Source organism: Rousettus aegyptiacus, unplaced genomic scaffold (assembly GCF_014176215.1).
Source record: "Rousettus aegyptiacus isolate mRouAeg1 unplaced genomic scaffold, mRouAeg1.p scaffold_m13_p_3, whole genome shotgun sequence".
In the NCBI taxonomy this organism is placed as follows: domain Eukaryota; kingdom Metazoa; phylum Chordata; class Mammalia; order Chiroptera; family Pteropodidae; genus Rousettus; species Rousettus aegyptiacus.
In genome coordinates this window covers 135,142,234-135,167,627 of record NW_023416306.1, presented here as the reverse complement: position 1 = coordinate 135,167,627, position 25,394 = coordinate 135,142,234, and the positions used below count along the sequence as shown (strand labels likewise).

Genomic DNA, 25,394 nt, shown 5'->3' with positions numbered 1-25,394 from the left:
CTAAACACCTAAGAAAATAAGGAAGCATGTAAGAAATACTCTAACGATAGACACAAGATGCCTCTGGCTAGGTACTGGGGTGGGGAAAGCTTCATGGAGCCGGCCTCATTGAGTTGGGCCTTGAGGGATGAGAAGCCATTCTTGTATTCTACATAGTACCTACCAGCGCATTGGTGAGGACGTATCTGATGTTAAAAGAGAACAGAATGTGAGAACTAAATTGAACTCCAGAGATCACGTGGTCCAACCCCATCAGAGAAAACCAGGGCACAGGAAGATTGAATGACTCACCTAAGGTCACACAGTAACTATGTGGCAAGGCAGAGATTCAACCAAGGTTTGTCTGTTTCGAGATCCTGATCTCTTAGACCCTGTGCTGTGTTGCTCTCCTGTTCCAGGGCTCTGCTTTCTTCACTGAGATGCCTGTGAATTTTTGCTGCCATTCATCCACTACTCACCCCAGCAGGGCCAGGGAGACTGGGAGCAACTGCCTAGTCCTAGTTAGGCCTCCCCACCATTGAATATCAGAGACAGAAGATGCAAAAAGAAGCCACACTGATTGGGTTGGGGAGGAGAATGCGACACCCCAGCCCCCAAACCGCAGAGGAAGTTCTGTTCCAGGTTGTTGAGACTGAGCAGGTGTTGAGGGGCTTGTACAAGGAGGTAGGAACAACCTTCAACTGGTGACCAAGCTTAACACCCCAAACCCAGAATCGGATCATTTTCATTACATGCAGCTAAATCTAAATATAAATTAACCAAGGACTCATGTCTCTGGAGAATGCAATGGTGCCCTGTCATTCTGAACTATTGGAAGAAGCAGTTGAGATGGGCATGTTCAATAGTTCCTTCCATGGACCACGGAGTCGGTTGCTTGAGCAAGACATGGGCAGGATCCTCGCAGACAACTCCCGCCTGCCTGGCTAACAAATGGGATGCTCTCTCTGAGCCTCTCAGAGACCAGGCCTGATGTTACTTGGGTCCCCAGTGCCTGGCACAGGGCTGGGTGCCCAGTCTATGTCTCAGGACTGCAGGAATGTTATCTTGTCTGGTCCCCTGTTCTGGAACACCTCTCTCTACCTCTCTCTGCCAACCGAAATTGTTGTTTCAGAACTTCAGAGAGGAAGCTTTCCTACAGAGCCTAGGAAATACTGGCTCTCTTGGCTTCCAGGAGAGATTGACACGTGTGGTGTCAGCACATTCGGTGAGATACTTGGAGACATTTGAATGACAGCAATGATACCACAAGGCACCTCGACAGACATGCCTCTCCCCAACCCTCTGTAAAGTGGGCAGGCATGCGGCTGGGAGAGCCCTGGGTTTAAATTCTGCCACTTGAGTTCTCCGAACCTCTGTTTCTTCATCTGCTGGGGAGAATAACTGTACTTTCACCTTGGAACTTGAGGTGAGACTCCAAAAGAGCAGGTATGTTAGACCGTCAAAATCACCTAAACCATCAAAATCACCTAGGTGATTCTCGAGTGCAGCCAGGGCTGAGGCCCACTGGGTCACCAGGAGAACCCAGACCCCTGATGTCCAGGCCAGGCTTCTTTCTCTTCTACCAGGTGCCAGTTGGGGCACTAGGTAGCTGGCTAAAGCTTAGGCATGCAAGACTCAGTGTCTAGCTTTGGCTTTCTTGGGCCTGGATCTGGAGGTAACAGGGAGCCCTCCCGGAGTGCAGCAGGAAAGAGGTGGTTCAAGTGGTTAATCAGGCCTGGGCACAGTACCTGGTCTCTGGAATATTCATAAGGCTCCTCCAGCTGCGCCAGGCAATCAGGGTGCTGATTGCTCCCCCATCTGCAGCTTAACATTCCACTCCAGAGAGGAGAGAGCTGGCAGTTGAATGTTAACTAGGGAAAAAACAGGCTCTGGCCTTCACAATAGCAGCAAGAGCCCGGAGAAGACAAATCCACTCCTTTGAGAACTGCCAGCCAGCCAGAACTCATCCATTCATCAGTATCGTGGGCTGTGGAAGGAGTCATGGATTCAGAAATAAGTGAGCTGGTTTCAGGTCCAGCTCCTGCACTGCCCAGCTCCACACCTGCCTCTGCAGCCTCACTTACCCCAGCTGTAAAATGGGGATAGGTCTATCTACTACCCAAGGGGATTGATTAAGGCAGAGTTCATTGGATCGGAGTGCTGGACAAAGGCAAGGCATCAACATTACTGTTTGGAATTGCTGTGGACAGGGCTTCCTATCCTGGAGAAAAGATTTTAGTCACCAATATTGAAATCTCAGGCTAACTGGCTTTGAGAGAAATGGAATAAAGAGAGAGACTTTCCCTGGAAGAGTGGGAGTCTCCCTCAGAAGGCTCAAGAATTTAGGGGTCCTGGGCTACTGCTGGTCTCATCTGGCCCAAACCTCTCAGAGAAGCAAGAAAGGAATGGAAAGGACACCTACCAGTAGATGGAAAACAATTCAGAAAAGAACAACAAAAGCAGACGGGTTTCTGGGCCTTCCTGTTGCTCAGGAAAGCAGTCTGGAGCCATTGTAGGGACAATGTAGCAGAGAGACGAAAGTGTGCCACATGAGTTCACGGATCATAATTAACGCTCAAAGCAATCATTAGGATTCACCAAGAAACAGCCCGAATCTTTTCTGTATTTGTATTGAACACACAGGAAACTGTTTTTATAGAGGTTTCTATCAAACTGAGGGAGAAAATCTGGAGCTGAAATAATATAATCTTCTTCCCAGAAAATCGGCCAATGTGGAACAGCTCATCTCTGCTGAGATAATGAGGGGGTTTTGGATTAAGCACTATTGTTATTGTTTCTTAGCCCTGCCTCCTCGCCCCCACCAGCCCGGCTGCCTGCAGTTGACTGCAAGCCCAGCCTCAGCACAGCGGGCAGGAGGCCTACAGCCCTGGCCCAGGCAGCCGGAGAAGTGGGGTGAGGAGTGAGGGGTAGGGGGGACAGGGTTTGGAACTGATGCCAAAGCAGCCCCTCTTAGGGGGCAGGACCATTGCTCCACAGAATCTGGGGTCCTGTCTCAAACTAAATGAACCACTCAGAACGAGGAGCTGACTCATCCTCCCAGCCATCTAGAACCACCACCCGCTCCTGACCATGGCCACCCCTTACCCTCACGATGTATACCTCCATTAAGTTAGCATTTTCTCCAGCAAGTTCGCAAGCATGTGTTAGTCTGGGAGAAAACATTTGCAACATACATATGGGAGCGCCAAACCCAGCCGGCTCTGGGCTGCGCCGTGTCTGAGACCTCAGGGGCTGCCACATCATGTCGACAGACTGCTTTTATTAGATTTCCCCCCCCCCTAAAGTACAAAATAGCAAGTGTTCATCTAAAAAATATTTAGAAACTATTGCTAAGGAAAAAGGAGAAAATGAAAGAGCACCCACGATCTTAATACTGGAAGATAACCACTTTCAACATTAGGTGTATTCTTTCTGTCTTTTCCCAACAGGTAGATAGATACATAGTTTTTTAATGGGACTTTAAATATTTACCTTCCTCTCCTTAACTATAATGTCATAAGCAGTTTTCTCTCATTAAATATTCTCAAAGTATGGTCTGAAACCTCTGGGGAATCCCCAAGACTTTTTCTGGGAGTCTGTTGGGTTAAAGCTATTTTCATAATAATACAAAGACATTATTTGCCATTTCCTCTCATTCTCTCCAGGGTGCACAGTGGAGTCTTCCAGAGGCTGCATGATGTGTGATGTCTCAACAGGCTGAACGCACAAGCAGACATGCAAATCCTGCTGTCTTCTATTAACCAGACTAACTTAAAGAGATTTGCCAAAGTGTAAAACAACGCCATTCATCTAATTTTACTTTTTTGTTTTGGACAATAAAATTATTTTTTCTAAAAATATGGTTTGTTTGTTTTTTTTGAGGGAAGAACATGAAATGGGTTTATTATTGTTATTTTAAGTAAACTAACAAATACATATTTTTGAAATCTCTTCATTTTAATTTTGAATATGCTAAATACTGTTAAGAGTATCAAGTGATTCTGAGGCCGAACGCTTAAGAGCGACTGCCCTGCATCATTAATTTTGATGACTGTATGGTATCCCATTGTGTGGCTGCACCCTAATTTGTTCACCCATTTCCTTACTTATGGACCTGCAGGTTGTTTCCAGTTTTCACTATTATAAAAGTGCTGCACAAACCATCTTGTACATAAAGTGAAAACCTAATGAAATGAGAGAAAACGGAAGAACCTAACTGGCAATGTGAGCCATCACTATCAGTCCATTATTCATCAAACTAAACGAAATGTATCGGAGAGTGTGACCAAATAAAGTTGAAAAGCTATGTGTACATTGACTATATATGTATATATACAGATATATTGTATATTTCTATAGAGACTTATACTCTGTAAAGAGTACTTTCTTTTCTGCTGTCCATGAAGTGTTTACGAAATCCGATCAGATTTTATACCAGGGCTACTGACAGTGTAAAACTCTTCGGTACCATTACAGAAATCGAGGGGAAGAGTTTAGAAACGTTTATTGTGATTCGAGAGAGACATTTTATTTTTATTGGAAATAATAAAAAAAAATTGATGTTTGTGAAAAAAATCAAGTACTAAAAATGCAGAATATATTACTCGAGAATGTTTCTGTAGGATGGATTCCTAGAAGTAGAATGGCTGGACCAGTGAACATGCATCTTTAAATGTTAATACATATTGCCAAGTTGCCTCATGTACATCTCACAGATGTAATACACCAAATACACCAAGAGAGCATTTGAGCGCCTGTTCTCTCACAACTTTGGCAACAAGAAAGATCATTGCTCTTCTAAATCTTTTCCTCTTTAACAGGTTAAATGATATATTTTGTCTTCTGAGAATTGCCTATTCATATCCTTAGCTCATTTTCTATTAGGTTCTATTTCTTATTGATTTCTTTGGGACCCTCATATATCCTGGACATGTATCTTGTTATATATTTTAACTATTGTACTCAATTATGTGGTTTCCTTTAATTTTGTTTACATGTCTCGTTGTAGCACAGAAACTTTACTTTGAAAGAAATTATTCTAATTTATTAATCATTTCCTTTATGGCTTGGGGATTCTCATCTTGCTTAGAAAGTCTTTTCTCATGGCATGATTTTTAAAATGCTCTCCATTTTCCTCTAATATACTTGCAGCTTTTCCCTTCCCTTCCCTTCCTTTCCCTTCCTGTCCCTTTGCAGTCTTTAATCCATTTGCAATTAATTTTTGTTATTCTGTGAGGCATTGACTATTGACCTTTGCAAGCCACATATTGGAGTATGGCAGGGGGCCAGTGATGCCCTTGAGCCCTAGTAAGAACTTTGCGGAGGACCTGCAGACCTGCTGCTGCTGGAGCTGAGCTGGTGTCTGAGGCAGACAGGTATCTGAACCCATCTGGTTCTGGAGGGGAGGCAAGCTGCATGTCGGAATCCTTCCAAATGTGCTAGAGCCACTGAGGGCATCTGCAAAGTTGAGGAGCTGAGCTGACAACTCTCCCTAGGGAGTAGCAAAACATCTTAAACATGTCATGTCATTCACACGAAGTTTTCATGTCCATTATCCCACTCAAAGCCAACACCTTGGGTACAGGTGGAGGAGGATTTAGGAGCCCCACTGTACCATTACAGGAAAATAAAGTGCAGAGAGGTTAAGTGACATGCCTGATGTCAAAGGGCTGGCAAGTGGCAGAGTCCAACTAGAACCCAGACCTCCTGCCACCAAGTCCACTGCTTCTCAGACCTCTCTGTGCCTCACTCAGGCTTTGTCCTCAGTGTCACTGAAGCTGCCTCCTTTGGTGGAAGGGAGGACCTGGCCCAAATCCTTCTCAAATCTGTGCTCCCCCAATGTGGGAAGGAGACTGGAAAAATCCACCCTCCACCGCCAGCTGATGGTGGATTTCAAGAACCAAGGCTTCCTTCCCCGAGCACCTCCTCCTCCCCCTGAGCAGTTTGGTGGAGGGTGGGCGAGGAGATGAGTCAGGACAGGAAGGGAGAGCTCAGCCATAAACAAGCAGGACTGACAGCGAGCACTTTTTCTGAGGCGTGTGACCTCCCACGGGCCTCTAGGGATTGCCTGAATGACGGAGCTTCAAAATTTCATGATCTGGGCTTTGCAGATTTAATTTGCTATATTCATGAAGGCAGCCGCAGAAGGGGGAACTTTTAGATGGAAAGTGGGGGTGACGGAGGAAGTAAATGATTTCCAGTCTCCCCGTGAAGTGCTTGTAATGTTTTTGTTTTACCGAGTGTACCATTTTTGAAGATGTCCAATGTGCCTTTGGCTGGGTCTTCACCCCTTCCAGCTCCAAACCAAAAGGACATCCAGGACACAGAATGGTAGAGCTGGACCCAGCCTTGGAGATCAGTCCCTCAGGTTAATGGGAACTCCAGATACCCTGAGGGAAGTGACTCGTTCAAGTACACACCTTTGGGGAAATTCTGGAATCAGACCTCGGGTCTCTTGGATCCCAGCTTGCACTTGTTCTGATGAATCTCAGGAAAACCTTGGGAAGGCATAGCCACTGGACACATGATGAGGAAGTAACAGGTGGTGGGGGGCTGAGAGAAATAGAGGCAGCAGGCCCAGTAGTGAACAAGGAGGGCCTTTTTCCCGCCCTGGGGCTGAATAGGGAGGTGCCAGGCGCCTACCTGCTCCAGAGGGATGACTAGGAAGGACCCTCCTCCTGCACTCTCGGTGACGATGGCCAGGAAGCGGGTGTTGACAGCACAAAAGTGGTTATCGTGCACATTCTTGGTGATGGGGATCCCGTCGAAGCAGTGCTCCCGGTTGGCCACCTTTCCATACACGTTCCGGAACTTGGAACTACGGTACTGCGGACGCCAGGACATCTGTGAGGGGCCAGGAGAGACTAGAGTCAGGCTGGTCGCTGTTTCCAAAAGGGGCCCGGGTTGGACTCGGAGAGGGATGCTGCTCCCCAGGGATGCAGGAAGTGGGCCAGCCCTGGTGCCGCCCTCGGGAGAGGAGAAGAGTCTCCAAGAATCCTGTGTCCGGCCCTGTGCTAGAGGGCACCCTCTTTTAACAAAGCCCTGCAGGAGCAAAGAGCAGCATGAGGCCAGTCACACGTTTCTTGCTGCGGGTACACATGCCCATTCCACTTTCCAGAAAGGATGCAGGGTCCTTTCACTTCCACGGGATGTGCCATGTGACAGAGCAGACCACCCACCCCAAAACCCGCATGGGCTGCCTCCTGTGTACCAGAAACTGCTCAGTTCAGTGCAGGAGGGGCAGACAGAGAAGCCTGTGTGTTCAGAAAGAACATTGCTGACGGGGAGAGGTGGGACCACAATGTCTCCCTCTATGTGTAAGGAAGCAAACGACCACCCATTATCATCCTCTCCTCTGATTCTCTCTAGGGCTTCTAATCTGTAAGTGCACCCAGAAATTGCTTAGTCCTACATGTCATCATTACTGTCACCGCCAGGCACAGACAGGTTAAGTGACTTGTCCAAGGTCACACAGATAATGCATAGGGCCACGAACGCAGGTCTTCTGACTGGAAATCTGAGACTTTTTCCTATGCCAGACTACCCTTTAGAGCAAGGCTTCTCGATGTGTGGCCCACAGATCAACTGTATCAAAATCGTCTGGTGTGGGGGAGGTTTCTGAGCCTCCTCTCACATCATTTGTTAGATATGCTGATTCCTGGGTCCCAGTCCAGACCTACTGAATTTATTATTTGCAGTGCGGAGCCCAGAAATTAGCATTTAAATCTAGCTCCCATCCCCTGCAGCGAGACAGAAGCACACTAACGTCTGAGAGCCCTTGTTTTAGAGATTGGAGTGATGCCCCTCCCCAGCCCTTCCTGCCCACCCGCCATGACACAGGCTCCAACCAACCAGCAAAACCAGCGGTTCCTACCACATGCCTGTCCCGTGCTACGCACAGCGGAGAACACAGATGTGCACAAGCGGGTGGACGAGGACGGGGCGGGCAGCCTGCAGTGGTGTCCGGCTTCGCTGTAGGATGGTGCCTGCTCTGGGGAACCTAACGAATGGACACCATCACAGGCGGAGCCCAAGTAGGTGCTCTCCTGGCTGACACGCATCCAGTGAGCCACAAGCCAGCACCCAGCGGGGGGCCTGACTACAGCAGGAGCTCTATAAATGCTCCGTAAAATGAACGTGCCTCTGGCCCAGCTTTGCCATTATTTTTCCCTCCCCTTCCTGCCAAATTTCCTGATGAACCTTGAGGATCCCTCCCCATCTCAGGACAGAAGTGGGCAGGCTCATTTCTTCACATAAAGTTTCCAAGGGAAGGACAACAAAAGGAAGCACGGCCACAGAATCAGGAAACCAACTCTGAGAATTTGACTGAAAACGAAATTTTGCATTTGATTTGAATAAAGCCAGGAGCTCAGCCACAAAGGCTTCTTTATTGAAGGAAGAAGTTCAGATCCAATGAGGAGAATCCAGGGAAGGCTCTTCGCCTTCAGGCAAACCCTCTTAGCTGCCACCCACCTATTCTCCACTCCCCAGGTCACACACCACCCCGCAGGGCCAGTCTCCCTGCTCTCCACTCCTCCCTACCACCCAGTCTCTGCCCTCGCTGTACCCCACTGCCTGCCTTCTCCTCTCTCTGCTGAGTTCTGCCCAAGACCGATCAAGACAATGGAGGGGCAAGCACACTGGACAGGAGCCCAGTCGGTCACTCCTGGCTGTGTGACCTCGGGCAAGGCCCTCTGGCTCTCTCGGCATCTGACTCTTCCTCAGGATTACATCAGCGATTCTCAGAGTGGAGTCCCAGGTGGTCGGTCGCTCATGGTTCCTTCACGTGGTACAGAGATAAAGCTTTTAATTTTGGTAGTTATGTGTTTATTTTAATTTGCACTAGAAAAAAATATAACTTGCATGCCAAATTCATGCTTTCACAGATATTATTGCTAATAAGGTTAAGTTAAAAAATAATGAATCAATTCAAAGAAAAATATGGTATGGGTAGTACATGGACCTGGCAAAAATTCAATCTGTTATGCAAGCGTTGGAAATCACTCTGTCTCTTCCAGGTGGAACATTCTAGATGACAGAGTTCCCATGCGAGAGAACGGAGGTGGTGCCGAGCTTGCTCATTTCAACCTCCCGCTCCTTGCTGGTGCAGTTCTGGCCTGGAATGCCTTCTCCCTTCTCTAGCCAGCCTTCAGGGCCTGACGAAACCCTGACTCCACAGCCCAGACTCCACAGCGCACAGCGAGGCCCTTGGAACCCCTGGACAGCCAGCACCTCTCGCTTGGCTCCTACTCTAGACCTTGTCACAGGCTCTCTCCGTGAGGGCAGGCAGTGACCCCAGGGCCTGAGCAGGACTGAAGACTGGCCCTGTGCTCTTCCTGGGCAGGTCCAGTGGGTCCTGGATGCCTTGGGGAGACCGGTTGAGCACTTGGCCCATGACACGCCCAGCCCTTCCTTGAAGGAAGCTCAGCCTGGTCGGGGCGGACAGACAGGTAAGCTCAGCTTCCTCCAGAAGGCTCAGGGAGCCACCTCCTAGCCTGAGCCCAGTGAGCAGGACTATGAGTTCTCTACCTACCCCCACCACAGCCCATGGTCAGGCACCTGGGATGGGTTGAACAAGGCCGGTTTACAATGGCCCAGCTCTGTGCATTTCCTCACTGTGGCCTTCACTGCAAGGTCTTATGGGCAGCTGTGAGGGGAAGGGTACAAGAACTGAACTGCGAGCCAGGCAGATCTAGATGCAAGTGCTGCCTCTGCTGCTGCCTAGCTGTGTGACTTGGACAAGCCACTTAACCTCTCTGTGCCACCTCTACCTGCTCTTATATAAAGGAGGCTAATAGTTTCCGAGCATGAGGAGGAGTCGGTGCCAAGCTGCTGCGAGGGGCGCAGCACAGGCCTGGTACCCCTCCGAATGGTGACTTCATAGGGCAGAATCTGAGGCAGAAGAGGAAAGGCTGGGCTCTGTGGGGGCTGCCCTTCTCCGCTGTTCTTTCCTAACACCCCAGAGCTCTGCAGGCTGAGGGAGGGGGCGGCGCTGAGCACAGGCTCTCAGGGTCCCCAGCCTTTTCCACTAGGCTGGAGGTCAACAAACTCGCCAGACTTTCCACACCACGTGCATATTTCCCCGGATGATGCCGGCCATTTCTGAGTCTGTTTTCCCATCTGGCTTTACCACTTCCTCCTCCACCTCTCCTCGACTTTTCTTCTTCCTCGTTTCCTTGCTCCTTCTGCATTGTCCCACTCCTTGCTCTTTCTTCCCTCTCTCCACCATCTCCCCGGCTCCCCATTCCTCAAGGTGTACATACAGCAACTGAGAGGCATTTGCGGCCGAGGCTCTTAGTGGGCATGCTTGCATTCTTCTTGAACACGTCTCATGTTGCCTCTCATGGCCCGGCTAGCTTTTCTCAGCTAGATGCTGTGTCCTGGAGAGCCAGAGCCCTCAGGCTGGGGGGTCTGCACTCAGCAGGCTTGTTCTTCTAGTGAGCATGTCTCTCGGGGTTGGTACCCCCTTTTCCCCCAGCCCCCAAGCAGGCTCTAGAATGATACAGACCTGCTTCCTGGGGAAAAACAGAGTGTTTTTCCAGGGGCTTTGTCCTCAGCAAGCCAGGACTGGCCTTTCCTTATTGGCTGGTAAACTAGGGCTGGTTCATCAAAGAGATTCTCTGTGTTGGACCTTTGGAAGGGCTGGTAGAGAAAGGTTTGGGCCCTTGCTGATCGATTGTTCCTCCTCACGGAGCCTGCAGCTTCCCCCACACGTACCCACAGCAGGGATGCATGGCCGGGCACTGACCTCTGACTCTGCATTCCTGCATTTCCACTCCCCCTTCTGACTCCTACAAACCTTGGGGAGGATGCTTTGACTCTCTGAGTCTCAGGTGCTCCACCTCTAAAATGAGATCCATAATTTTGTACTTTGTGTGGTTGTTTGAAGACTAAAAATGAGATAATGAAGGTACACACTCCCATGGCTCCAGCAGTCTATTGAGAAGTGCTCTGGAAACCAGCAGATACACAGACCTTGCTTTTAAATATCTTACAAGCTAGTTAGTGGAGGGGATGAAACCGATGCCTGACAAGTTTACGATAACCCAACAATGACACTTGGTGGCAAACAGACTATACAGACAGTAAGTGCTACAGGAATAAGAAGAGGTCAGGGAAGGAGAGAGGGGATCAGGGCGAGCTTCATGAAGCCATCCAACCCACACCGGGCACCAGGCACTGTGCATACATCGGCTGGTCTTGTAACCCCCCCTGGGTGGGAACTACAGGGCAGTACACAGGGTGGGAAACAGACTCAGTCCAAGTTCAGACAGCAAGTGCAGGGTTGATTTGAACCTATCCTTTCTGACTCTGCAGTCCATTTTATGTTTTCGCCAACTTTTTATTATGAAATATTTCAAAATACAGAAATAGTTGAGAGAATAATACAATAATCACCCACCATCTTAGGTGAATTATCGTTAACATTTTGCCATACTTCTGTGTGTGTATACTTTTTTTCTTTTGTGCAATCATCTAAAAGGAAGTTGCAAACGTCATGACTCCTGCCCCATTATTGCACAGCATGCATTTCCTACAAAGGAGGACAATTTCCTACATTAGCACATCACATCTGAGAAAATTAACAAATTCTCAATACCATATAATATCCAGTCCATATTCTCCAAAATGACTTTTATAGCAATTCCATATTTTGAACCAGGGTAAGGAGCCACTTTGCTCCCGTGTATTTCATTTTGTTGTGATCTCTCATTTGCCTCCTTTAAATCTAGAACATTCCAATTATCTTTTCAAAAAAAATTTTTTTTAAGTAGCATTGACTTTTTGAAGATACCAAGTCATTTGTCTTATCAACTGTCCCAGCAATTTGTCTCATGTTGCTTGGTGGTATCTTCAAAGCAATTCCTGTGTTCCTTAGAAACTTTAGGAGTTGGTTTGGTTCAATGCAGGTTAAAGACACCCCTATCATTAACTGGCTTTGCTGGAGGCAAGGATGGGGAAGGGAGGCCAGGGAGAATGGGTGAGTGTGCACCTGGTTGGGCTGGTGGCAGTGAGGGGACTGGCCAGCCAGTGATAAGGGTTTGTTATGGAGGATGATGGACAGAAGGCAGGAAGACCAGGAGATGGGATCATGCCCCAGTACACACTGTGGCAACGTGGAGTGTCTTCAACTCTAGGAGGTCTGACCTTTCCACCCGCAGTTGCTAAGGGGCTGACTTCATTCTGAGGTCAGCCGCATGGGGGTGCAGGCAGGGAACAGAAAAGACTCCTCCCTACCCTGCCAGAGAGAGGAAGCCACACTGAGGCTGGGACTGGAGGAGCTGCCAGATCTCAAAGGGAAATCGGTGGGAGCAGCCAAGAGGTAACCCAAAAATCCGGCCCTTTGCTTTTTGCCCTTTACCCCCAAACCCAGCCCAGATCCTGGTGGATTCCCTCAACTAGTTCTAGTGAGGGCAGAACACACTTTCTGAACCTTTCAGGACCAGACTGAGATACATTTGAGCTCCCCTCAAGGAAGGACTTTCTTAATGGTTAGATCTGCCTGAGATGGAAAAGGATAGGTAATGAGCTTCCCATCACTGGAGGAGGTCAAGATTCAGGCAGATGACTTCTAGTCATGGGTAACATGGAACAATGGATGGAACCAGACCCCTTCTAGGCCAGAGATCATTGGGCTCCTTTACTTTATGAAAGTCATTGTGCTAAAACAAAGAGAAATGTTAAGGTCAGAGTGCCCAGTAGGAACCCTGGTTCTGCCACCCCAGCCAGGGACCTTCCTCCTCTGTGAAACAGGACTGCAATGCCTCCCTAGCTGGGTTGCTGTGACCCTGAATGACAGTGGCTATGATGGCTATTGCCATCTCCCCCTAGGGCATCCCACAGAGCTGACTGATGCTTGGCCACTTCTTTTAAGCTATAGGTATATATGTTTTCTCTCTCCTATTACTAGATTGTAAGTTATCTGATCATCCATCTCCTTCTGGCCCCTGCACAGCCCCACTCCACTCCAGGCCTGGTCCAGGGCTCCTGTCTGGTGGGAACATCCTAGTGATTCTGGTTGAATAATCTCTCAGTATGGTGGGAGGGCAACAGCCAAGGTCAGGCACAAGTACCCAGTTCCTCGGATGCTGCAGGGTGCAGCCTCTCCCAGAACCTTACCCCAGGGCTGTGACTTCAGCTCGCGGAGGTTTAGAGTTTCATTTTTAAGCTGATGCCTCATCCTTGTCCTTATCCTCCCCCCACCGCAGTTCCGGACCCAAGTCCCTCCTCTGTGGTGTTTGTCCTCCTGTCGTGCAGCTTCATCTCGTCTCATTTCCTGTCATTAGGATGCCCAGGCGTCTGAACTCAGGACAGCTCTCAGGCTGGGGCCTTGCCGCTGACATCACACTATCAGCGAGGGGACCAGTGCCTGTGAAATTGCCTCAAAAAACCACCCACAGCCACAGCCATGACCTTCTCTAGACACTACCTCATTTGCCACCATTACCAGATGACCATTGGGCAGAGCTGGGCAGATATTACAAAACAATTGAAAACATATAGTATATATGATATATGTGACTAATCTGAGGCTCAGAGGGGTTAAAAGACTAGCTCAAAGTCACAAGCTATGGAAGTGGCAGAAGCAAGACTTCAGCCAACAACTTGACTCTTAGTGTACTGTTCTCCCTTAGCCTCTCCACCCAAACGCATACCTCCCCCCGTTGTTCCATATAAGACACAAAATACAAAAATGTAAAGAAACTGTACAGCACGTGGGGTTTTGAGAGTCAGGAAGAATCCAAAGGTTTCTAACCTTTCCCTTCCATTTGTTAGCTATGTGACTTCAGACTAATACTCAACCTCTCCGAACATCAGTTTCTTTATCTATAAAATGGGAATAATGTCACCCAGTTCACTGGATGCAATGAAATAACCAAATGCAAAGTGCCTGGCAAGGTGTCTGGCACAGGGTAGATGCTTGCCAAACATGAATCCTACCCTCTCCCTTACTCCTGGAAGGGAGAGACTCTGACCTCAATTAAGTGTTTATTAGGGAAGGCCAGGCTCTGGCAGGAGGAGTGGGCTGGGCTGGGTTGAGGTCAGGAGGAGAGAGGGAGAGGTTCTGGCCTCCAGATGTGTGCAGCAGCTGGGTCTGCTCCCTGGGCCCAGGGCCATCCTAGTCTCCCTCCGAGAGGAGGAGGGCCCGGAAGGAAGAAGTATTCATTTTGCAGCTGGATGGCCCTTAGAGCCTCTTAAGAAATGGAGACTGGCTTTTTTCTCCTCTGAGATAATCACTATGTACACTCCACATGGAAGCAAATTGTATCCTGTCCTCTGATGCCGAAAATGATTTATTATGGCCAGTGAATGCATTTTTCTAGATGATGATGACTAAAATCCAGTCCTTTACTGGAACACAAAAATGTATGAGAGCAGTTTTTTTCTTGTCTCTGGCTCAGGTAAGGGGGAACTTGTGGCTGCATCCTCGGATAGCTGTCAGCTGGAGGAGCCCAGGAGACCTCTGGGATGTGCCCTGGTGGCTGCTGGGCACTCGTTCCCATGGGACAGCCCTGTGGGACAGCCACTCCTTGTTCATGTGCTGCCAGAGAAATGCTGGCATTTTCAGTCTTGTTTGAATCACTAGCTGTCTGGCCTGGGACAAGTCACCTTCCTTCTCTAGGCTCAGTGTCTTCTTCCACAAAATGTGTCAACCACACGTAACATTCTAGAATCCTGTGAAGATGAGGCCATGAGAACACAGGTGACAGGGGCTTTGCAAATGGCACACCACGCTGATGAACGTCGGATACTATTATCAATACCTCTGTTGCATTTGCCTGTAAAATTCTGGGTCCGTGCGTGATAGCAGAACACCTGGTCCTCCTCCATCTCTGAGCCAGCTCTGCTTACCCGAGCTCAGGGCTGGGCGCACAGGATGGTCACAGTGCGTGGTTCAAAACAAGGGAGCAGGAGTGAATCAGCCCAGGGATCTGAGAAGCTCACCAGGCTGGGTACGAATTACTGATGGACTGTACCCTTCCGTTTCCTCCTTTGTGAAATGAAGGGCTAGGATCTTCCCGTTTTAGCAGGAGAACACTCGCCACACAAAATATTACTCAGAACTTCAAAATGTAAAATGGGCAAAGTCAGAGCTGTCTGCATTCAAGTCTAGAAAACAGCTGGGAACGCCTCCAAGGACTGCACTGCAGAGCCCTAGGCCCATGTGGAACCCAGTTTGAGAACCTCTGGGGTGAGGAAAGATGCCAGAAATCTGTGTTCTGGATGGCTCAGCCACTGACTCATTGGGGGCCCTCAGGCAGATCCCTCTTTCTTTTTCCACAAGCGTTTGAGCGAGGTGGCCCACCATCTAGCTCTGCCATTTCATGGTCTATTCCAGGACACTGGATTCTCACTGGCTTCAAGGACTTCTGAGAAGATGTTATAGCCATTCACGAAATTTCCAGCATGAAGAACCTGGACCACACATTCTCTCTTGAATACTCCCTGATCGCTGAATCCGTTGGATTTGGGCCTCCAGGAACCCAGGGATTCATTGAGGGTCTGCCTCTGAATTCTCTGCCACCCATGGCAAAGCCAATTGCAGCAGGGGTGCAGGATAGAGGAGGCTGACTCACTGCCCATGGTCCGCCTCTAGGCCAGAGCTCACAGCTCAGCAGCACAGCCATGGTTAGGAGGGAGGATTCTGCAGCCAGGGACCTACATTCAAATCCTGGTCCCACTTCACCCAGGCCAACCTGGACGAGTCACTGAACCTCTCTGAGACTCGATGCCCTTTAGCTGTGACGTAACCTTATGAAAATGCTGCTCTCTCTTCTCACTTCCTTTAGGTCTTTTTTGAAAAATGACCTTTCATGGAGATGTTCCTCAAGCACATGTGATTATCGACTATACTATATATTTAACTTATCTATTTATATATTTAACTTCACCTCCACTAGATTGTCAGCTCCAGGAGGGCAGGGATTTGTCTCTCCTGTTCATTGCAGTATCAGCAATGCCTAAAACAGAACTTGGTACATGGTAAACAATTGAAGAATGTGCCTGCCAGGGGGTCTAGGGCAGTAGTGTGCTGAAAAATGATTAACAATCAGCTCTCTGAGGGTGGGGGTGGGGGGTGTGGGGGTGTGTGTGTGGAGTCCTGGTTGGTAGTCTGCCAATTTCTGGGGTAGAAGTACTCCCACCATGGCTGGTTTCGAGGTATCAATGTGGCATCACTGATTTGTAGTTAGGCTGGAGTTAACCTGTGACGGTAATAAGATGACAGAAAAAAGAGGTAGAGACCACTGAGACAGACAGAGGGATAGAGGGAGGCTGCGTGAACTCTGTGGTTTTTACCACACCCCTCAGGACAGTCTCTCCCCAGACCCCTGGTCTGGTGATTCCCTCACGTGGCTATGCAGCGAAATCATCCGAGGGGCCTGTTATTAAGACACATATCTGTGGACACTGGTGTTTGAGAATATCTGCTCTAGCTTATGTGCTTAAGCGTAGGCCAAAGCTGCACCGTCCCCTACGGTAGCTACTAGTCACAGTGACTATTTACTTTCAGACTAATTAAAACTAAATCAAATTAAAAATTTAATTGTTCAAATTAACCACAATTTGAGTGCTCAATAGCCACATGTGGCTCGTGGCTACCATACTGAACAGTGCAGATTACAGAACATTTCCCTCATTGCAAAATATTCTACTAGACAGCACTGGGAGAATATTAATTAGCCCCAAAAGTCACATCCTAGAAGAATCAGACCGAATCCTCACACCTAGGAGGTCCTGGCTGGGAAGCACAGGGGTCGCAGAAGGTCATGATCCAGAGTCACCTCAATGACTTTCTCTCCACCCTGTGCACGTGTGGAATGCCTAGATTCCAGGCCAGCTCTACCAGCTCTACCAAGCCCCTCAGCCTTCTCAGCCATGAAATGGGGATCCCTCCCCTTGCCTGGCTCTGTCCTGCTGCCCTCATGCTATCAGGGAGTGGATCAAAGTCAAGTGAGAATGAACATGGTGGGATGATGCCTTCTCAACAGTGTGCAGATGGGAGGACGCAGATCTGGCATCCACGGATGCTGCACTCTGCCCATCACCCAACGCAAGTCTAGCTAGGAACAAAGTCTATTCGTGGAGCAGGCGTCTACCCTGAATTTCTGCAGCCTTCCTGTTCTGCTGAGCTGGACTGGATTCACGAGAGGAAAGCTGCCAGCCTCCTCTGCTCCAAGCTCTTCAGGAGAGCTTCCTACTTCCCTCTGCAATGGCCCCTGAGCTGGGAGGTCTTACCTAAAGGCCTCAGGTTCTGTCTTGTCTCGTCATCTCACCTATCCCTTTTCCTGGCTCATCGCACTAATGGCAATAGCCAACATTTATTAAATGCTTACTAGGAGCCAAGCATTTAACATGCATCACATCCTATAATAAACCCCAAGGAATAGATACAAACTATTATCCCCATTTACAAGTGAAACTGGACTTGTCCAAGGTTTGCTTATGTGCAGGAACTGAGGCCTGAAATTAGATCTCACATCAGGATCTCTGCTTCACATGTTTACTGCCTAGCCATACTGGATGTTCTTGAGGGCAGGAACTAAGTCTCATTCGTCTTTATTTTTCCAGGGCTTCCCATTAGGATTAATATAGTATTGACAAATGTTTGCTAAGTACATGAATGAGTGAAGGAATAAGAGGAAAGGAATAAAGAAGGGTGACTGTCACTTCCCCTCAAAGCCTCCCAAAACCTCCTTGGTGCTCCCAGGTCACAAACCTTGTCCACCCTCTTATGGGGTCTGCAGACCAGTTCCCAACTGGTCAGATCTGACCTGGGTGGAAGGCTGGGGAAGTATGTCTGCTTCCCCATGGGCCCAACTTTCCCTACATTTGGTCCCACACAAAACAAGGCTTTCATGTAACCGTAGGCTGCCAGGGCAGGGAGAGGACCCTTGGGTCCACTAAAGTCCAGCCTCTCATTTCACAGACTGAAGCCCAGAAGAGAGAAGTGACTTGTCCAAGGTTACACAGCAAAGTCACCTGATGACCAATCCACGCTAAAAGCCTTTTGTCTGGAAGTGAGGGTGGGGGTGGGGACTTGGAGGCATGGGACATGGAGCTGCCACCTCTCTCAGCAGACAGATCCAGTGGGAGTGTCTGGGACAGGCAGGCCCCGCCCAGGGAAGTACCCACCCTCCACCAGACTTTGAATTCTGTTTTCCTCTGCCCAGCGAGGGAGGGGTGGTGGAACTCAAGGCACAGTACCAACAGATGGTTTCTATTTGCAGCCACTGAGCCTGGTCCTGCCAGACTCCTGACCTATTTTGAGGAACCGAGGGCCCCGTTGGCTCAGGGATGGCCTCCCACTCGCACCCCTTAACCCACAGTTTGGCAGAAGAGCAGATCGATGATTCAGGGCCAATGGAGAAGGGAAGTCGAGGAGAAAAACTTTTGAAAATGAGGTTGGGGTGTATGCCTGGAAGTTTGAACCACAGAGAAGGGAACCTCTGGGTGTGAGCTCCAGTTTCCTGAGGTGTGTTTGTAGAAATTCAGGTTCCTAGGCTCCACTAGAGGACTGCAGGATCACATTCTGGGAGTGGGCTGGGGAATCTGCGTTCCCCCCAAGCCTCCCAGTGTGCTGTCTGTGGACCAGAAGCACGGGCATCATCTGTGAGTGGATTAGAAATGCAGAACGATGGGCCCCACCTGGGACGGAAGCAGACCCTGCAGTTTAACAAGCTCCCCAGCGATTTGCAGATACATGTGTTTAAGTTGAGAAACACTGCTCTCCTTCTGTGCTTCTCAAACTTGAGTGTGCATCACTTTCTGATTCAGGAAGTCTCGGGTAGGGCCTGAGAGTGTGTGTTTCTAACAAGTTGCCAGGTGATACTGAAGTCTTTCGGTCCCTGAGCTATATAGCAAGGAGCATTGTGCCTCTGAAACCCTAGCTCTGTGACCTTTCCTAAGTCCCTTTACTTAAATCTCAGTTTCTCCATCTGTAAAATGAATATAATTCATACCTTTTTCCTAATATAGTTGTGAGACTCCAGTGAAGTAATGTGTGTGTGAAAGTGCTTTGCGAACTATTATACAAAAATTATCATATAAATCAAGTAAATTAATCAATTAATTTATTAATGTATCCAATCAGTCAACTAAATTAATCAATTAAAAAGGACTTTAGGTGATCTCATTTGCCCTTGACGGTCTCCCTGCCATAGAACGAGTCAGTGGAGGAGCTGGGCCTAATGCATTCCTTCAGGGCTTTATTTTGCATTCCTAGACTGTGGAGCACAAGACCAGGCATGTAGTAAGTGCTCAGTAAGGGCTGGTGGAATTTAGCCCAAGACTTCTGGTTCTCGGCCCAATTCTCTTTCCACTGCAGTTTTTACTCACATCCTCCTTATGGCTCTCTGGTCTCTTGATAAGGTAAGTCTAAGCAACTTTTTTAAAAAAAGTTGTTTGATAGTTGAGGTGAAAGGCTGAGCTGGGGAGATGCCAGGCATAGCTGCTACCTCAAGGCTCCTTACCTGGGAAATGCCCGGCCTGACTCTTGGGATGACTTGGGATCCTGCATTCGGAGTGCCTGGCCCAACCCCTGACACATGGTGGGCATTCCCTTAATGCAGGAGGCCTTCCCTACTGGAGGCCTGATCATGCAGATGTCCCTAAGCCAGGGCACATCAGGGCCCATATGTTTATGGTTGTGTAGACCTAGCATGGGCTGATGCTGCTCCCTGTCAAGGAAACTTCCTGAAATAATGGGCCAAGTGTGCTGGGCAGGGAAGGAGGCAATTACATCTGGGTGCTGCTGAGGAACCCTCTACTCGTTGGTCCCTGTAGCCGAGGGACCCTAGGACCACTCCCTGCCACCTGGCAACACAGAAAAAGGATGGGCTGATAAACTGTCCCTGGGGGAATGGGGTAACTCAACCTACCTGGGCCTTCCCCTTCCTAAGAGATAATTTCTTTAAATTGCAACCAGGAGAGGGCATGGAAGAGAATGGCCTGCATGCTACATTGTAGTGTCTCTATTAGAGCAGAGGAAGCTGGCCCATCTCTCAGTGCCCCAGGTAAGAAAGAAAAAGTTGAAAATCTTTACATTACTGTTAATCATCCTGAGCATAAAAGAGGGCAGTGCATCAAGTTGCCCACAGAGAAGCAGACAGCAGGCCACACGCACAGAGCTTATTTAGGGACAAACTCTTTGCATTGCCCACCTCGCACTGCATGTGTGTGGTATATATGATGTGTGTGTGTGTGTGTGTGTGTGTGTGTGTGTGTGTGTGAGTGAGAGTGTGTGTGTTGGGAGTCATCATTTCCTCCTGGGTGTTGGAAACAATTCAAGGGGTTTCACCAGCTGAGGGTTTAAAAACTGGAGTAGAAACTTTTTGATTAAACTGAATATTACAGAGAAAATAAAATGGCTTTTGTTTGGAAAACCCTTTGACTAATGACTGTCTCATGATGTCCCCTACCTTTCACTCATCACCTTGTAAAAAGAGTCTACTAGTTAATTTAGCACCAGCAAGGAAAGGGAAATGTGCCTGGATCTTTGGCCAACAATTCCCCTACGACAGCCCCTGTTCCTCATCTAGGTGGCTGTGTTGTGTCCCACATGATCTCCAGCTCAGCTCCAGAGCTCTACCCAGTAGGAGTGACCCACAGTCAGTGGAACTGGCTCAACTACTCACCTTCTTCCTTGGACAGTTTAAATGTGAGCTATGTCGAGCCCGTGGTTGGCAGCACAGGCAGAAGCCACAAGCTGAGAGAAAGGCATGAAGAGGATGGAGCGAAGTGTGAAGAGGATCATTTTTACTTTTTATATATGTTGTTGTGCTTCACTCTTTTGTACTTACTGTGACTTCCCCTCCCTTCCTCTTAATGGCATCCATTTACCCAGAGAGAGATAAGACCGTCACAAATCCAAAACATTCAGATTCTGACATCCAAAATAGGATTTTGCAGCTACACAACAGTGTTAAGAGCCAGATTTGAGAGGCTTTTCTCGACTCCCATCTGCCCCTGTTAGCAAATGAGAAGTCCTGCCTGGCTGACTTGATCACAGAGAGGTCCCAGTCTGACACTGGAGGAAGGGGAGAGCCCATTCCCTCAAGGATGGAAAGAGCAAGAATGAGACGGAAAATAGAAGGTGAAGTGCACGTTCAGATGCATGTCCTGACATAACGTACTTTTGGCCCAAATCTTAGGGGGAAATGTGCTTGGTAGGTCAAGGGTGGTGCCTTTGGCAGAGGGTAGTACGGTTTCTCTCCAACTTCTTGGTTGGGATTCTAGAAGGAGACAGACCACTCTTTAGGATGACCCTGGGCCAAATAAGAGGTGGCCCTACAGAAATAAAATGGACGAGGGAAATGGCCAGACAGAGAAGGCCAGGCATACACTCTCGAGCTTCCCTTAGCTCTTGGCTGGTAGAGAGAACCCAGCCGCCCTTGCAGGAAGATATGGAAGATCGAAGAGCCACAGGCCACCAAGAGGTGTCATGGTGAGAGACAAGCCAAGGACAAGGTGGCTAGTGAGACAAAGGCCCATTTGGGAATGGACCTTGCCATCAGCGTCAAGAAAAATAGACCATAACTTTGTCAGCTGCACATTTCAGTGGCAGATGCCCAAAGAATACCCTTGGACAGGATGGGCCAGCCACACCTCAGTAGACATCACCAAGACATGTCTAAGGACCAGTGCAGAGCCAGAAGTCTCCCTTCCCTGACACCTGAGGTCACAAAAGCCCAGCCATCTATGTCCCCAGATGCCATTTTGAAAAAAAGCCAGAGGAGGAGGAGCTCTGAAAGATGAGTCCTTTGAAGTTATTCAAGCAGAAGCAAAATTACCCCAGAGGCTGAGCTTTTACATCACAGGACTGTTTAAACTACTGAATCAGACCGATGCCACTGAATGGGGCTGACTGTGTCTTATGGCCACGACCCCGTGAAGTGGGGCTCCTATGTGAGGTCAGGGCAGCTTCAGAGAAAATGAAGAATCTCTATCTTCTTTGCACAACCAAGTCATCAGGGCTGCCACACATGGTCATGAAGGCTATGCCCTGCACAGCTTGACCATGTGAACAGCGCCCCCTGGAGTTATGCAACGTGGGGGTGGGTGGGAGGGGTGTGCCTTTCAAGTGCCTTCACAAGGAAGTGGCCACAGAAGCAGGAGGCAGAGTCAGAGAGCTTCATCACCATCTCAGAGGCCAGGCTTGAGGTAACAAGATAATTGGGTGGGTCTCCACATTGGTAGCTCTGACACGTCATTCCAGGCTTCTGACGCCTGGTTGTGTGGCTGCCCCTGGGAGCCTGTGAGGTCTGCCTGACGGTCACTCTTCTGCCTCCCATTACTAACAGTAACAGAGAGAGTCTGTTTCTAGCAACCAAAAGAACCCATTCGGGCCATGGGGAAGGGACAACATGTGACCTTCCCTAGGTAGCTCCTCTGAGCCAGTTTACACTGGCGAGTGTCTACACTGGCAAGTGGAAGTGATTTATCTCTGACAGCTGAAGAGAAGGGGCTCTCTTTGTGCCGGTGTGTCAGGACCTTCTCTGGTGTGTTTGCTGGTGTAAAAAGGTTAATGAGTCGGCCCCAGTGTATTTCTGACCAGCCTGTCCCCGAGTACTCACCCTCCCTGAGCACCTGTAGCGTTTTGTGGCTGCAGCTCCTAGTGGGTGTTTGGTATACACTTGAGGGTCTGATTGGTTCTCGTTATATGTAAAGAGAAGGCTCTAGAAGGCAATGAGCCGGGCCCACATGCCAGTTTTGAAAGCTGGAAAGAGCAGAAACTGTGAAACCAGACAGACCTGGGTCTAAATTCTAGTACCACTAGTTGTGCACCCTACATAATTTAGACCAGTTCACTCATTTTTTGAAACTTGAATTCTCATCTGTAAAAACGGAGAATAACAATGCCTACTCCTCAGAGGAGTTTCCAGCCTCTTAGCCTCTCTTAGAGTGTCCTGCATACACAGTAAATAACCAATTGTTGGATAAATGACTGACTTTCTTGGGGTGCAGGGTGGGAATCAAGCACAACTTCAGAACTGTTCCATGACTACGACATATAGGTGTTCCCCGGGAGCAGTGGGACAAGTGCCTGGAGAAGGGAGGTGAGGCAGATGCTGCTGACAGGCTCCATACCAGCCATTCTCACGCTTTTCCACCTACTTCCACTATGGGAGGGGTGCTCACTGTTCCAGGATTTCTTACACTTAGGAGAGGCCCTATGACCCAGTTCTGTGCTGGGGGACTTCTGGGTACACTTTTTTCTTATTAATAAAAGAAGAGAGACACATAAGAAAAGCTCCTTGTTGATGTACTGGCCGATGCGCTGCTTCCTGCCTTTGTCTGCATTCGAGAATGTAAAGCCTGGAGCTGTGGCGGCCATCTTGGGCTCATGAGCTGACAAGCCCATGATCAAAAGCCAACATGATGACGAGGTAGACCATAAGGATAGAAAAGCCTACACCCTTAAGGACACTGCTGAGCCACAAAACCAACCCTAGGACCTCCTCCCTCCGGGCCTCTTCTACAATAAACCATAAATATGCCTACAGATCGAGTAATTATTGGTTGATTTTTAAAAATTATTTGTAGACAGGAGTACCCCAACTGAGATCAAGAGAAAGAACAGGGGGTAGCAAACGTCTGAGTCTTTGGACACTGCAGTGATCTGTCTCCTTGCGGTCTCTATGTCTCAGAGGCACTTCTCACACAGCCAGGAATCTAGAGACCATGAGGAGGCACCGCCACCCCTACCCCCCATGCCCAGCAGGCTTGCCCTTGCTAGAGGGCCAGGAAAACCTAGGACCCTCCATTCCCTTTGCAGGTTTTCTCTCATTTCAGCAGAGTTCTTCCTGGTAAGCTGATGCAGCTGCCTCTGCCTCCTGTGCAGTTGCTGGAAAAGTTGCTCAGCTCTGGGGTGGCAGCGATGACCATTGGGAGAAAAAAACAGTCAGATGCATGCTGTCCTTGCTAAACAACCGCTCACACGGCCCCTCGCGGGCCCAGCAACACTGTTGAGATTTGAAAGGAAATCCCCCCAAGTCCAAATTTTTTTTCTTTATTTCTCTGAATACTGTTATTACAACAGAAAGCATGAGGAAAGGGGTGGATGATGAAAATGAGGTCACGCACGCAAAACACCTGGCACAGGGCCTGGTGGGCAATGAGCGAAAACTGGCACCCTTCCGTTCCCCTTTCGTCCTCCTTCCAACATGATGGCAATGTGGGTGACAAGACACAGCCATCGGGCAGCTCCTACAGGGTGGCAGAGCCTCTGTCCTGTAGGGATTCTTGCCTTTTGATGGACTCTTTCTCCTTTCCATCATGGCGCATGCACGCGCGTACACACACACACACACAGAGCTGGCTCAAGAGCCCCACCTCCCTGACTCCATGGCGAGTTGAGGTCATGGTCACAGCATCAGGGTTCTCAATTAGCATCCTCTTCAGTCCATTCAGATCTTCCTGATCTGATCCCCACAGAGGCTGCTCCTGGCACTGACCCTTTGTAGATCCCCTATCCACTTCATGAGCACATTATGAAGCCTTTGAAGTTGCTCAGTGCTCAGCCTTTCCACACACATCATTTCCTTCCAAATCTGGTCCCAGGCTGTGTTCTTACTTCAGGCTCTCCTAGTCACTACGAAAATCAAAGCCGCAGTTTCTCGACCACCAGCCCACTGGCATCGTCTGGTCTCTGCAGACTCATCTCTGCAGAGAGTCTCTCTGCTCACCTCTCCTGTGGAGTCAGAACCATCCCAGTCTGTAGGGCACATTTATGAAAATAGGAAAAGGTGCCCCTTCCTCTGGGAAGATGCAGCTCAGAGAGTGGAACATAGGCTGAATTTCAGCCTCTGTTTGCTCCTCTGCCAGAAGCCCTTGTGCCGAGCACAACTCACAGCTGCACATGGCGGCCATGCATGGAGCCTTTCTAATTACCTTCCAGTGTTTCTGACCTAAATGATATTCTCAGACATTGACTACTCCAGAACTTCCAATGTGGAACAGCCCAGTTCAAGGGGCAACAACTCTACAAAACACCAAGACCTACTTAAACTCCCCAGCACAACCCCATGGCTCACCCAGCATCTCCTTGCAGGTCTCACCTCCCAGGTTCTTCTCTAGTTAAAGTCATAGCACCTTTGCTGCCCAATTCCAGTTCATTTTCCTCTGCCTTGTCTGGAGGTGAATCACATGGCTGTCCCCAGAGACATGGGGGTCCCTCCCTCCCATGTTCTCATCCTGCCCTGTTTAGAGGCCTTAATCCTTATAGCAACCCAAACGAGGTAGGTGCTATTATCTTCACCTAATTACAGGGGAGGAAATCGAGGCACAGAGGTTAGGTAACTTGCTAAAGGTCATCCAAGGAAGAGGCAGAGGTGAGATTTGAATTCAGGCCTTTTGGGTCCACTGGGTGTGTGTTTAGCAGGCAAGCTATGGTAACTACTGTGGGAATTAAATGA

General features: G+C 48.9%; 1 protein-coding gene across 3 annotated transcripts in view; it reads right to left on the bottom strand.

Moving 5' to 3' along the window:
• CORO2B (coronin 2B) overlaps positions 1-25,394 on the bottom strand; it is a 127,736-nt gene that overhangs the window by 57,730 nt on the left and 44,612 nt on the right. For 2 of the 3 annotated variants that reach the window (XM_036238596.1, XM_036238598.1), the window contains exon 2: positions 6,622-6,822. In XM_036238596.1, the coding sequence (XP_036094489.1) occupies positions 6,622-6,822 (201 nt within the window). Of the gene's footprint in view, positions 1-6,621; positions 6,823-10,486; positions 15,093-25,394 lie in introns of those variants that run through there. The other variant, XM_036238597.1, reaches the window with a different exon arrangement.